Raw genomic sequence first — 14,889 nt, 5'->3', positions numbered from 1 at the left:
ATATGGCATCCGCAGCCACTGTCACGCCGCTCGGATTACTCCATATGAGACCACTTCAGCACTGGCTTCACGATCGAGTCCCCAGACGCGCATGGCACTGTTACTGCGCTGTGTCGCTGTGCCCTCAGCCCTTGGAACGACCCCTCGTTCCTACAGGCCAGAGTGCCTCTAGGACAGGCGTCCAGTCATGTTGTTGTCTCAACAGATGCTTCCAGCACGGGCTGGGGGGCTGTGTGCTCCAGGCATGCAGCTGCGGCCCTGTGGAAAGGAACCCAGTTGCATTGGCATATCAATCGCCTGGAGCTGTTGGCAGTGTTCCTCGCTCTCTACCGCTTTTTTCCGGTGCTGGAGCAGCAACACGTGGTGGTCAGGACAGACAGCACGGCGGCGGTGGCGTATAACAACCGCATGGGGGGTATTCACTCTCGCCGCATGTCTCAGCTTCTCTGGAGTCATTTGCAGCTGAAATCGCTGCGCCATTCACATTTCAGGCAAGCTCAACCGTGCAGCCGATGCGCTCTCACGGCAGCTTTTACGTCCCGGAAAATGGAGAGTCCACCTCGAAACTGTTCAGCTGATATGGGCGCAACTCAGGGAAGCCCAGATCGATCTGTTTGCTTCTCCCGAGATCGCTCATTGCCAGTTGTTTTTTTCCCTGACTGAGGGCTCTCTCGGCACGGATGCACTGGCCCACAGCTGGCCTCGGGGCATGCGCAAATATGCGTTTCCCCCAGTGAGCCTGCTCGCGCAGTTACTGTGCAAGGTCAGGGAGGACGAGGAACAGGTTTTGCTGGTTGCGTCCGTCTGGCCCAACCGGACCTGGATGTCAGGACTCTCCCTCCTTGCGACGGCCCTCCCCTGGCAGATCCCTTAGAGAGAGGACCTACTCTCTTAGGGACAGGGCACCATCTGGCACCCTCGCCCCGATCTTTGGAACTTCCACGTGTGGTCCTTAGACGCGAGGAAGAACCTACCGATCGCGGTGGTTAATACCATCACTCAAGCTAGAGCCCCCTCCACGAGGCGCGCCTATGCCCTGAAGTGGAGTCTATTCACTAAATGGTGCGTCTCTCGCAGAGAAGACCCCCAAAATTGCTAGATCAGCATAGTGTTTTCTTTCCTTCAGGAGAAGCTGGAGAGCAGGCTGTCGCCCTCCACACTCAAGGTTTACGTGGCTGCCATCTCCGCTCATCATGAGGCGGTGGCTGGCAGCACCGTGGGAAGGCATAACCTTATCATCCGGTTCCTCAGAGGCGCTAGGCGAATTAATCCACCCTGCCTTCTCTCATGGCCTCTTGGGATTTCGCCCTCGTTCTCACGAGCCTGCGTACAGATCCCTTTGAGCCACTTGACTCAGTATCTTTAGGATTTCAGTCCCTGAAGACAGCTCTGCTGGTCGCGTTGGCATCTATTAAGAGGGTTGGATGCATTTTCAGTCAGTGACTTGTGCCTGGAATTCGGGCCAGATTACTCTCACGTTATCCTGAGACCCCGCCCGGGATATGTGTCCAAGGTTCCTACCACACCATTTACAGACCAGGTAGTGAGCCTGCAAGCGCTGCCCCCGGAGGAGGCAGACCCAGCCCTTTTCTTACTTTGTCCAGTTCGCACTTTGCATATTTATCTGGACCGCACTCAGGGCTTTAGATCATCTGAGCAGCTCTTTGTCTGTTATGGCGGTCGGCAGCAGGGAAGTGCCGTATCAAAACAGAGGTTGGCCCACTGGATAGTGGATGCCATCTCCCTCGCTTATCAGAGCCAGGGCGAGCAGTGTCCCCCGAGAGTGCATGCGCACTCCACTTGGAGCATCGCATCCTCTTGGGCGTGTGCACGCGGCGCCTATCTAACAGACATCTGTAGAGCTGTGGGCTGGGCGACACCTAATACATTTGTAAGGTTTTACAATCTGCGAGTGGAGCCAGTTTCCTCAAGGGTATTAGGTAACCCTTGGTAATTGAGGAAACTCAATTAAAACTCGGAAGGGTGTGGAAACACGCTTGCTGTGCCATTCTCCCTAACACGGAGATACGTGCGCTTTTTTATCTGTCAGTAAAATTCCCCGTCAGGTGAGCACTGCAGATTCCTCCGAGGCCCCCAGCACTGACTAAACGGAGGAGTTACTTGCTGGCCCACTGGTCAGCACACGTTTTGGGTATAGGTGCACGCTATGCGTGATCCCCACTTGGCGATCCCATATGCTTATTCAGCCATGGTGCAGTCCCCCCTCATGGGCGGACCCGTGTCTTCCCTCTCTGCTAACCATCTTATTTTATGCGTACTCCCCCTTTTCAGGGCTAGTCCATATATTTTTGCCATCATATCTCCCCATTGGGTAGCAGATGGCCTCCGCAGCGTCCTCCCTATCAGGAATGCACGCTTTCCCAATGTACTGTCATATTTTCCTAGAATTATCTAAATTATCTATTATCTTGCGACTCCCAAAAAATATATCTAAATCCGTAAAACTTCTTTTGAAGTGGGATAAGGGCCAGGGATCACGTTGGAGGACCACGCCTCTCTTTGATGCAGGAGTGCTCACGCTATGCCTGGCTATCCTCTCATCGGAAGCGAAGGTAAGGTGCAGTCATTATGGCGTTTTCCAGACATTTCCCCATTCGTGGATTAATAAATAAATCCACTAATAGCATTGAAGTTCCCCATCCGAAGGGGAACGCTCTGGTTACTAAAGTAACCCTCGTTCCACGAGGAGGGGAACAGAAATGCTTTATAGCATCGCTATAATGATTGTTCCTTGGCTGTAAGTGTCAGTCTCTTCAGCTTAAAAGGATGGCGTTTCCTTGCTTTCCCAGTCCTTATATGTGAAGCTAATTGGCAATAAGGCACACGTGCGCAAGCTTACGCTGCCAATTTATTGGCATTTCATTGGCCCGTTATATACTCTTTCAGACGATTAGCTTTCTGAAACGAAATCCCCATTCGTGGATTAATAAATAAATCCACTAATAGCATTTCTGTTCCCCTCCTCTGTGAATGAGGGTTACTTTAGTAACCAGAGCGACCTCTATCCAGAAGAATCACTGTAACAGCCGAGAGGAGAGGAAAAGTCATGCCAGCAGGTCAAACGGGCCACAGTGGAAAAGAGAGAAATAGTTTAGTTTTATTCTCTCAATCGCAGTGAAATAGGAGCTTCTGCTGTAAGTGTCAATGAAAGACTGTCCAGAAGACACATGCAGTGAAATTGAGCACAGTCTTTAAGTAGTTTTTAAGTAGTTGGAGCGCTGTAAATACTCTTGCTTGCCAAAGTAAGCTATGGCGACGCACTTTCTGCTATGACATGGAGCGCGAGATGCACTCAAAGTTACGCTGCATTAATTTTTTAATTAGCCTACATTAGTAACAGTTAACTTTGTTACAGTATGATGTTTAATCATGGGAAAGGCAAAAATAAATTAAAAAATTAAGACCTTCGTAACAAATCTAAGACTTGATATATGAAATTCAAGGCTTTTAAGGTCTTAATTTAAGATTATCAAATTTAAGAGTTTTTCAATGCTTTTAAGACCCTGCGGGGCACTCTGTTTATTCTGTCAGGTGAGAAACATAAATATTCATGACCCAAAAATAAAATGTGAATAATTAATTTTATTAAAATGTTTTTTTTTTTTTTTTTTTTAAATAAACTGATTCTTTTAACTATAAGTCACATTTGAGTATATTGGAAAAAGAAAAGCTTTGAACATGCAACATTTTGCAATATACTATATATAGTAATTATTTTAAATATATTTTTATAGATAAACATACATTAGTATAGATATGATTGAAATCAAATCCCTGTAAATGTTTTGTTTTTTCTTCTGCCAATCCACTGAAAGAGGCTCCACATTCTGTAACCCAATATGAAACTGTATCTGTTGAGTGGAGAATCATTTACCTCAGTGTCTCCAGTTTACAGTGTTGACTCTTCAGTCCATCAGAGAGAAGCTTCACTCCTGAATCCTGCAGGTCATTGTAACTCAGGTCCAGCTCTCTCAGCACACAGTTTGAGGATTGTAGAGCTGAAGACAAACTCTCACAGCACTGAACAGTGAGATTACACATGGCCAGTCTGAAAAAGAAGAACACAGATTACATTAACAGTGTGATTTTAGTCATTCATCTGATGTAAAAACAAACTATGACATTAATAATATGACAAAAACTTGTATCAGTTAGAATGACTGACTATTGCTATTTAATAAAACTGAATATTAAATGCCAACTAATTTGTTCTTGAATACTTTGAAATGTGAGAAAACTGCTAAATTTGAGTTCAGATAAGAGGACCACGAGACTTTATATATTTATAAACCTGCAAAATGCAAATGATCAGAGCCTGTCAAACCTGCTCCAATAAACCAATTTACAGATAAACTATAAATATAATCATTAAAAATATAAAATATAAATAAAGATTTAGAGGTAATTGATTAAAATAATCATTAAAATACACTGATTTCCTGAACCGTTTAAGAAAAAACTTTCATTTGAAGAGCAGCATTTTGCAGTTTCTCCACTAATGCTCTTAAATATATCTGGACATTTCCATCTCAATCAAAACACTTTTTAATGTTGTTGAGTGGAGAATCATTTACCTCAGTGTGTTCAGTTTACAGTGTTGACTCTTCAGTCCATCAGAGAGAAGTTTCACTCCTGAATCCTGCAGGTCATTGTTACTCAGGTCCAGCTCTCTCAGCACACAGTTTGAGGATTGTAGAGCTGAAGACAAACTCTCATAGCACTGAACAGTGAGATTACACATGGCCAGTCTGAGAAAAATAAATAATAATAATCAAAATTACAGTGTAATTTTAAGTAAGTTGTTTAATGCAATACATAATTATAATTAATCCATCCATCAATCATATGTTTAAACTCAGACCTCAGTTTCACCAGTTTACAGTTTACAGTCTTCAGTCCATCAGAGAGAAGCTTCACTCCTGAATCCTGCAGGTCATTGTTACTCAGGTCCAGCTCTCTCAGCACACAGTTTGAGGATTGTAGAGCTGAAGACAAACTCTCACAGGACTCAGCAGTGAGATTACAGCCCTGTAGCCTGTGTAGAGGACAGTAAAAGACACTGTATTATTGTGTCTGAGTGTGCATGTAATTATTGATGTCCCAAGAGGAGTGATTTCTCCTCATAGGAAAAGGAAAAGACTCTAACTCTAAATATTCAGAGTTGCTTTAATGGTCACATGGAGGAAGATCAAACATTTGTATTTTATTATAACATAAACTTTTTTAAAGAGAAGATCTCTGGACCAAAATGAGTAGAGCCAGACAGATTAATTTTGCTATTTCTGAGCAGAATTTTGTAAAGAAAAAAAAAATCTGCAGATTTAAGCAGAATGATTTAAAAGAGTAACAATCATAACAAAAAACCATATTATATAAAATAAATAAAACTTTATAACTGTTATTTAATGTTTACAATGCAAATCCATTCAGATCCACAAATTTGTTAAACAAAGCAAGTCTCTCATATAATATAAACAGACAGAAAATATGACTGTAATAACTGTATTGTAAATAAATCACATGAACATGTTTATATTAGTCAATAATATTCCTGAAATTAATATAAAACTGACTGAATATAACTTTACACACATGAACATCAGTAAATAAAGAGACTCAGTGATGGGCTGAACATCTGAACATTACAGCATATGCTCATTACCTCATCAGACTTTACAACATTTCACAATGTAAAAGTCATTTGGGGCAGCATTTATTTGATGGAAATGTTTTTATTTTACCTCAGTGTCTCCAGTTTACAGTGTTGACTCTTCAGTCCATCAGAGAGAAGCTTCACTCCTGAATCCTGCAGGTCATTGATACTCAGGTCCAGCTCTCTCAGCACACAGTTTGAGGATTGTAGAGCTGAAGACAAACTCTCACAGCACTGAACAGTGAGTATACAGCTCTGTAGCCTTTGTAGACGACAAAGAGCAACAAAATCAGCAGTAAGAAATGAGCAGTGTTGAGTGTTCATGAGTCCAGTCTACAGTGATAAAAGCAACACTGGAAATAAACTATATATATATACTGCTCAAACAATAAAGGGAACACTAAAATAACACATCCTAGATCTGAATGAATGAAATGCCAAACACACCGGCATATGGTCTCACAAGGGGTCTGAGGATGTCATCTCAGTACCTAATGGCAGTCAGGCTACCTCATGGTGTTGTACCATGGTGTTGGGCTGCAACCCCCACCTGTGGACATCGAGCCCTCATACCACCCTCATACCCTCATAAAAAGAAAATATATTATTTTTATTGATTTATTGATTGATTGATTGAAACTACATTAAACTAAACCTGTATTCCCCATTCATATGACTTTATTGAATTATTAAACAGATTATTAATAACTAATCAGAGAGCATTTTACTGAGCTCAGTGTAAAGTTTAGTGTTTAGGTCTACAGTAAATGTAATATTAGAGGCATGTCTGCGGCAAGACGGCAATACTGTGTCTAAAATTACACTATTTCTCTGATCAGAAAACAAACACAATTATCCAAGAGCAACACTGTGTTAGATTTGAGCAAATACACATCAACAAATGTCCTTTTCAGCTGGATGAGCACAGGGATTTACAGGGATTTGAGTTATTTTCCAGGATAAACTGTAAAGCAAATGAAGTAGATTATTAAATAAGTACAAATGTTGTTTGTGTGAGTAAAAAGTCAAGAAAAGTTTGTTAAATACGTTTAGAAATGCTGAAATAAATGAGCAAATAAGGAAACAGAACACTGCCGCCGCGTCCCCATGCAGTAATATGGTGTATCAGCGATCTCACAGGGGGACGATATGGCCAGCTACAGATTTTCTGTTAAAGCAGGGCAGTGATTCACTAAAATGATCTGAGTGCAGTGCAGTGTGCACTCAGTGCAGACTGATGTGTGTCTTCTGTGATCAATCAATGAATACTCACACAGCTCTTCTGCAGTTTCTCACAGCTGGTATCAGTCTCCGTCTTCCCTCATCTGATGTGTTAAATTTATTAGAGTCTAGAACATCCAGTGGCTCCTCTGACATCTCAATCATGTAGGAGATTGTTGAGCAGTGAGCAGGAGAGAGTTCCTCCTCTGAGTGTTTGTCTGATTTCACAAACTCCTGAATCTCTCTGGCCAGAGTCTGATCTTTCACCTCCAGCAGACAGCGGAACAGATTGATAGATCTTTCAGCTGAGAGACGGTTATCTGTCTTGATCTGGTCTTTAATGTACTGTGTGATTCTCCTGATGCTCTCTGAGCTCTCCTCTGTGCGTGTCAGTAGATCCTGGAAGAGTCTCTGATTGGACTCCAGTGAGACGCCCAGCAGGAACCGCAGGAACAGATCCAGATGACCATTACTACTCCTGACAGCTTTATCTACTGCTGAACTGAGCAGATCATACAGAGACTTCTTAGAGCTGGACTGGTGATATAGATCATATGAATATTGAGATTTATAACCATCCATCCACTCATCTTCATCATCTGAATATTTTTCGTCATGAATCAACTCCAGTGGTTCTGTGTTCTCATACCTGTCCTGTAGATATTGATTATATCTATTTGGATTATACTCCAGCGGTTCTCTGTTCTCTGTTAAATGGCCATAAATCATCCTCAGCGGTTCTCTGTTCTCTGTTAAATGGCAGTAAAACTTGAAGAAAGCAGCCAGAAACTCCTGAAAGCTGAGATGGATGAAGCTGTAGACTTTCCTCTGATGAATCACAGATTCCTCCTTGAAGATCTCAGTGCAGATCCCAGAATACACCGAGGCGTCAGTGACGTCTATGCCGCTCTCAATCAGGTCCTCCTCATAGAACATCACATTGCCCTTCATCAGCTGTCTGAAAGCCACTTCAGCAAGTTTGAGGATCACTCCGCTGTTGGACTGCAGGAGTTTCTCTGGATCTCTCTCTTCATACTTCTGCTTCCTCATGTTGATCTGAATCAGCAGGAAGTGGATGTACATCTCAGTCAGAGTTTGAGGGATTTCTGCACTAACATCATCTTCCAGGAGCTTCTGAAGCACAGTGGAGGAGATCCAGCAGAAGATGGGTATGTGGCACATGATCTGGAGGCTTCTTGCTTTTCTGATGTGGGAGATGATTCTTCTGGCTTGATGCTCGTCGCTGATTCTCTTCCTGAAATATTCCTCCCTCTGAGGCTCAGTGAATCCCTGAATTTCTGTCAGACGGTTGATGTATCTGGAGGGGATCTGATGGGCTGCTGCTGGTCTGGAGGTGATCCAGATGAGAGCAGAGGGAAGCTTATCTCCTTTCAGGAGGCTCCGCATCAACACAGCCACTGATGAAGATTCAGTCACAGCACAAACTTTCTCCTCATCTGAAAAGTTGAGTGTGATTCTGCTTTCATCCAGACCATCAAAGATGAACACAACTCTACACTGCTCATAAATCTTGGGCTCCAGATCTTTAAGTTCAGGATGAAAGACCAGCAGAAGTCTGTGAAGACTGTACTGATCATCTCTGATCAAGTTCAGCTCTCGAAATGGAAGCACAAACATAAAATCTACATCCTGATTGGCTTTTCCGTCGGCCCAGTCCAGAATGAACTTCTGCACAGAGACGGTTTTCCCGATTCCAGCAATGCCTTTAGTGAGAACAGTCTTGATCTGGGCTTTCTCCTTCTTGATCTTCTCCTCATGTCCTGCTCCAGCTGAGGCTTTAAAGATGTCATTGCAGTAGACTGGAGTGTGTTGTGAGGGTTTTGTTCTGGCTCTTTTCTCCATCTGTAAAACCTCATGTTCTTCATTCACTCCTTCACTCTCTCCTTCTATGATGTATAGCTGTGTGTAGATCCTGTTCAGGAGGGTTTGAGTCTCTCCATGGTTGATTCCCTCAAATAATCTCTCATACTTGTTCTTCATGCTGGTTTTGTGCTGCTCTTTGACTCTGTGAAGTTCATCATGTTCTGGTTGGAGTGAATCCTGCTGCAGGTGTCCAGTCTGATCATCTCCATCCACACTGCAGGAACAACAACACAAAGAGTCAATGAGAGCGAGTGTAAAGATCCTCTAGTGAAGCCATGTGTGTTTTCTCTAAACCAGCTGAGACACAATACACAGATTTAATCAGATTTAACTAAACACCACACTCTGATCACATCAAACACCACACACTGATCACTTTAAACAGCACACACTGATCACTTTAAACAGCACACACTGGTCACTTTAAACAGCACACACTGATCACTTTAAACACCACACACTGGTCACTTTAAACACCACACACTGATAACTTTAAACACCACACACTAATTCCTTTAAACACCAAACACCGAGCACTTTAAAGTTAGTTATAATACTATTTTCTTTCATTTAAATATTTTTATTATTATTATTTATTTATTATTTGTATGCCGGTTCGAATGTTTTAACTCAACTGACTGGGCATAATCAGTGGTTATCAGCTGATAGATATGGGCCAGTAGGGGCCTTCTGCCTCTACTAGTAGGTTGTTATCATCCATCCACATGGTTAATCAGCTATAGATCACATACGGCTTTAAGTAACGATAATTATTTACATTATTTATAAAATCCTCATTAATTGTGTTTTATTAACGTCTACCCCTCCCCCTCCCCTAAACCCAACCATCACAGTAATGTAAAAACAGATCTGAGTCTACTCTATTAGTAAAGCTGATTAACCATGTGGATGGATGATAACAGCCCACTAAGCCTACAAGTAGGTGCAGAAGATCCCTACTGAACCATAACTATCAGCTGATAACCGCTGATAATGCCCATTCAATAGTGATTACATCAGAACCGGCATACAAATAACAAAAAATATAATAATAATAATATTTAAATAAAGGAAAATAGTATTAAATTGGGTGTTGCATTGTGCTGTCTGTAGTTCTAAAGGTTGTTGTGATCATATAGTTGTTAAATGTTTTGCATCTCCATCTCTGCTGTCTGAATCTTTCACTGCTTCACCATGACTGTGCTTGCTCTGCTTCTGTCCTCTGTCAGCTCATTTTCTGACTAAATATAGTTTTTGATTCACATGATAATCTCCAGATCATACAAGTGTTTGCTCTCAGAGTTCAGTAACAGCGTTGTCATTTTGCTGCACATTATTAAAATAATAATAATCAGAGAATCTGAATACATCTTTATCTTAAATCAGTATCTCTTTTGACCATAATTATCAGGTGAAATGTGGTGTGTTTGTCTCACACAACTTGTTTATTAACAGTGTCTAAAACTCTTTCTTTTCCCACACTTTGCTGACTATTGTATAAGCCTGTAAACTCACTCTACTAACTCTAACAGTTAGAGTATTGAGACTTTAGTCTCTTATTACAGCTTCAGTACTTCACTAATGATCAGATGCGAGTATGTGGACTTTCAGTTTTGAAGTATCCTGTAAATGTAATACTTGTAAATGTTTGATCTTCTAGAAACACATGATCATATAAATGCTGCAGTGTAATCATGTGTGTGTAGAGATGATCTACCTGATAGCAAGTTGTGTGATTTTACTCCTAAATGTTATTGGTGGGTTCATAGACTCGTCACTCTTCATAGACACACAGCTGGGCTCTGCTTCTGCTCTCTTCCTCTTACGTGAGCTAAAACAGAGAAGATTAAAGTTGAGTGCTGCACACACTGCACAAACCTGATATTAATCATTCTTCATTTACAAAAACACTTAAATTAATTTCCTTTATATTTGAACAGAAACTGTCTGAATGTGGAAAATATCAGCAAACACAGATCAAGGCTCATTTCTAGTAGAGAAAACCCAACAGAAATGCAGCACTATTAGAGCAGATTAGAGCTGAAACTAATCATCAAATCACTGAATGAAGTCCACAGTGAAGGTGTGGGAGGAGCTTAATCATGCAGGCGTGTCAATCATCATCACATGACTATATAAGCAGCAGTATAAACTGCACTGTGTCAGCTGACTGTTATTCCCGCCTCCAGCAGCTCCCCTTATCCTCCTCCTCATCACTCAGTCTTCAGAAGGTCACTCATTAGGGGTTTGTCTGCAGAGCTCCAGTCCAGACTTTGAGGACAGCAAGACAAGTTCATTTACCATCATCTATCATGACTGAATGAGCAGCAGAACTCGAGAAATATCAATTCTAGAAACCAAATGTGTTGATCAGCAGCATCTATGAGGCCAACACAACATGATGATGACTGCGCTTCAGTGAAAACAGACTCAGATCAGAGGAATGGCTGATCAGTACAGCACAGAAACAGCATGGGAAAGTCTGCTGGAAAAGCCCTTTATGGCAAGAGACCGGAAACACTTTAGTTTAGCTCATAATTCATACTATTTGTAAAAGAGGTCGGTGGACTGAGCCCAGAGCTGGACACGAGCTGTGCTCTCTCCTCATGCATACTGTGACATCACAAGCAGACTCTTATAGAGCTCGTACTTGATCATGCGCTGATCACGAGCACAGGCAACCAATCAAAACGCAGCATAGGACTGCGGTACATTGAGACTGTTAACTGGTTTCATTCTGATCAGATAGAGAGAAAGGTCACATGCTTTGCTTTCCGCCAAATTCCAGTCAGTTTTGTGTGCGTCAATGATAAAAAGTAAGTGTTTATGCATCATTTACATACCTGTTACCACTGTTTAATAGTTATAATATTGTATTAAGATTACTGATTTATCCGCGAGCTCGTACAGAATCGCGGACAGCCGCGGCTAGTATTTGCGATCTTTTATGTAAATATAATTGCTTTAAATGACAATACATACATCGCCTAGTTGATCCATGCTTTTTGTTATATTTTTTGTTATAAGTTAAAAGCCTGTTAATGGTGAGAATTATTCTTTTTATATAAGTTTATCTGCCTTGCTTCATATGCTTTGCTCATGCATGTCAGTTATAAAATGTATATTGTAGTTTAGTGTTGTGTATAAACATTTCTACTCGTTACTGTTATCCTTATTTTCTAAATTTACTTATTAATGTTTATTTTCTTTCTTTTGTTTAGACCACACACACACACACACACACTCCCATGTAAAAGACTGTACCTATTCAAGTGTGATGGACATTAAAGAGCTTTAAATGGGGTTCAAGTCTTTGTGTCCTTACAGGCACTCCATGGCGACGGCCAAATTCACCTAAAAACCAGTTAACTCCAATACACTATTAACTATTATTATCTGTGTAATGTGAGCATATTAACTGCACATTAGTAGTCATACAGTATGATCTTATTGTGGATCCCTAACCCTACCCAAGACCTAAACCCACCTTCTACCTCACTATCTAGTAATAATTCGCTGATTGGTTTGGTCATACTATCAATTGTGGCCTGAAGTGTAAAGCGTAGATCTTCAAGCACTATCCTGCAGAGCTCAGATACAACATCTAACATCTGAAACCCAACAGATCCACAACACTAATTACCTGATTCATTTATTATAAAAATACTCATCAGTTGTAGATATTAAAGAGATGATCTACCTGACAGCAGGTCGTGTGTTTTCACTCTTAAAATATAGCGGTCGATCCATGGACCGGTCACTCTTCATAGACACACAGCTGGGCTCTGCTTCTGCTCTCTTCCTCTTACATGAGCTAAAAACAGAGGAGATTAAAGTTCAGAGCTGCACACACTGGAGTCAACACAGCAGATTTATTCAACATTTCATCATTAAAACATTGTTTAAACAGCACTTTATGATACTTTTCATGATGATTGTACAAAATCTTGCTGGCGTTGTGTGTTAAATATTTTGACAGATTAAAAACACAACTAACAGAGAGTAAATATAATATCCCCAGACAGCACACACATGCTGGGCCGATGTCGGCCGAAGATCAACACGTCGGCCCCTTTAATTCTAACATCTATATATGGTCAGCCAAACATACGCATGTTCATTCGTTCGTGTGTTCTATTGTTCCAGTTCATCAAACGTCCGCTCTGCATCAGTTAACGACCAGAGGCCGACGAAGCACTTCATAAGCACTTTATCTCTCATGCCCTTGAAAGAATCCGGCAACATAGTTGGTTTACACGTAAGTTTTCGCGTGCATAATAAATGAAACAAACGCGACATACATCATGTCTATTGCGTCAGTCGGTCCAGCTTTAAATTGCCTGCATTAATGCATTAAAACTGACCAAAATATCTACAACATATAATTTCAATTCATTATAATATAAAAAAAGTTTTGTTATCATTGTTATGTTTTTTAATAATGAAAACATTTTTTCCTGCTGTAAACTGGTTTGCTTTTTTATTGTGGCTTTTTCTAAAGCATTTTTCCCAGTGTAAGTTAAAATCAAAGTCTGTTCTGCATTTCGGCTGTTAAATTAAAATAAATACCTTTTTACAGAGTGACATCTTTATTTTATATACAAGCATTTATATTTAGTGCTTATTTGTTTTTGACAGTGAATCTGAGGCACAAATAAAGTGTGACTTTGCTTTGTAACAGTTTAAAACAATTTATAAGCTCATCGTAAAAATAATAGCGTATATAAAACCGCTAAATGCATTTTAAATTCAAGATTTAATTTAAAAGGTTATTATTTAAATTGTTTATGGAGTGATCATGTTTATTTATGTAAATACTGCATGACTTCGCTGTGCGTGCGAGCGCGTCTCATTCCAACACTGTTGCTATGGGAAACGACATGACACGACGACACCACCTGAAAGAAACAACAACTTCTCTCACGCTGCTGTTTTGACTGTTTTTAGGCAAGTTTAGTCCCTAAAACAAGGCAAATACTACATAAAACTGTTCCTCTCACTTTTATTATTGGTAATTGATGCATATTCTGTTAAATATTTATGTTATATAAAATTGGTTAGTAGAGATGCTCCTATCAGCATTTTTGCGGCCGATCACCGATCGCCAAAATCAGGATCTGCAGATTGCCGATCACAGAATGGCAGGGGAATGGCCATTCAATTAGGGCAGTTACGGTCACCATGACAACCGCGTCACCGTAATAGATGGCGGCGAGGGAAAAAAGCCGCCTATAATCAACTCTTATAAACGCAAACGCCCAGCTAGTCAGTCAGATGTCGCAGAGGCATTTCCAGTAATGGCCTGGTGCAAAAAAGAAAGTGATGAATAGAAGACATTGATGAGAAATGGAGAAACATATTTAGTAAGTTAAGAACGTGCCGCTCCGCAGTGTAGAGAAACCTGCTTTCCGAGAAATGTGGGATTTCGGAACAGAAGCAAGAAACAGTATCTGTGCATTTGCGCTACAAGCACACCATCTGAACGTGTATTGCTGGAAACATTAGCTGCTTTTCCACTATCGTGCCAAACCGTTCTAAAAACACTTCGGTACGGTTACGGTTGTTTCTCTACTTGAGCCTGGAACGGCGCGGCACGATTACAAACCGTTCTCGGCACGGAATTCTCGGCACGGTTAGACAACCGTGCTGAACTGTGCTGACAGATTCTGTGTGTTGACGTCGCGACTCGGTTGCTAAGCTACCACAGCTGGCTCAGCAGAATGTCATCAGACATCCTCAATAAACTACAGTGCATTTAATATAAAATAATGATCCAGGTCTAAACGATACAGTTTGAAAAGGGTTTTAAAACCATAGAGCAGTCTCTGGCAGAGAAGTGAATAACTCATCACATTCTAACGAAGATATTTTATTCATAAAGTTATTATTTTATTGACTTGGGCCCTTACGATCATGGCCTCCCAATCATCCCCTCTCCACCGAATTGGCTCTATAACTGTCTCTCCACTCCACCAATAGCTGGTGTGTGGTGAGCGCACTGGCGCTGTTGTCCTGTGGCAGCCGTCGCATCATCCAAGTGGATGCTGCACACTGGTGGGGGTGTGAAGAGACCCCCTCATGATTGTGAAGCGCTTTGGGTGTATTGCCAT

The 14,889-nt window shown here is 41.3% G+C and overlaps 3 protein-coding genes and 1 long non-coding RNA gene across 5 annotated transcripts in view; 2 read left to right on the top strand and 2 right to left on the bottom strand.

The window, feature by feature from the left end:
• LOC101886704 (zinc finger protein) overlaps window positions 1-14,889 on the bottom strand; it is an 846,922-nt gene that overhangs the window by 148,649 nt on the left and 683,384 nt on the right. The window lies entirely within an intron of this gene.
• Window positions 1-14,889, top strand: part of LOC147844817 (uncharacterized) — a 532,816-nt gene that overhangs the window by 313,389 nt on the left and 204,538 nt on the right. The gene's annotated exons all lie outside the window — the stretch shown is intronic.
• LOC137489479 (NACHT, LRR and PYD domains-containing protein 3-like) overlaps window positions 1-14,889 on the top strand; it is a 275,187-nt gene that overhangs the window by 122,129 nt on the left and 138,169 nt on the right. The gene's annotated exons all lie outside the window — the stretch shown is intronic.
• The window catches only part of LOC108184002 (uncharacterized), a 43,620-nt gene that overhangs the window by 12,628 nt on the left and 16,103 nt on the right, over window positions 1-14,889 (bottom strand). Inside the window, exons 6-12 of the mRNA NM_001444865.1 lie at window positions 12,480-12,593; window positions 10,497-10,610; window positions 6,948-8,993; window positions 5,763-5,936; window positions 4,883-5,056; window positions 4,596-4,769; window positions 3,896-4,069 (exon numbers count right to left, since the gene is read on the bottom strand). Of these exons, the coding sequence (NP_001431794.1) occupies window positions 3,896-4,069; window positions 4,596-4,769; window positions 4,883-5,056; window positions 5,763-5,936; window positions 6,948-8,993; window positions 10,497-10,610; window positions 12,480-12,593 (2,970 nt within the window). The remainder of the gene's footprint in view (window positions 1-3,895; window positions 4,070-4,595; window positions 4,770-4,882; window positions 5,057-5,762; window positions 5,937-6,947; window positions 8,994-10,496; window positions 10,611-12,479; window positions 12,594-14,889) is intronic.

This window comes from Danio rerio, chromosome 4 (assembly GCF_052040795.2).
Source record: "Danio rerio strain M-AB ecotype USA chromosome 4, GRCz13ab, whole genome shotgun sequence".
Taxonomy (NCBI): Eukaryota; Metazoa; Chordata; class Actinopteri; order Cypriniformes; family Danionidae; genus Danio; species Danio rerio.
The sequence above is the reverse complement of the archived record's forward strand: the minus strand, read 5'-3'. Positions and strand labels throughout refer to the sequence as shown.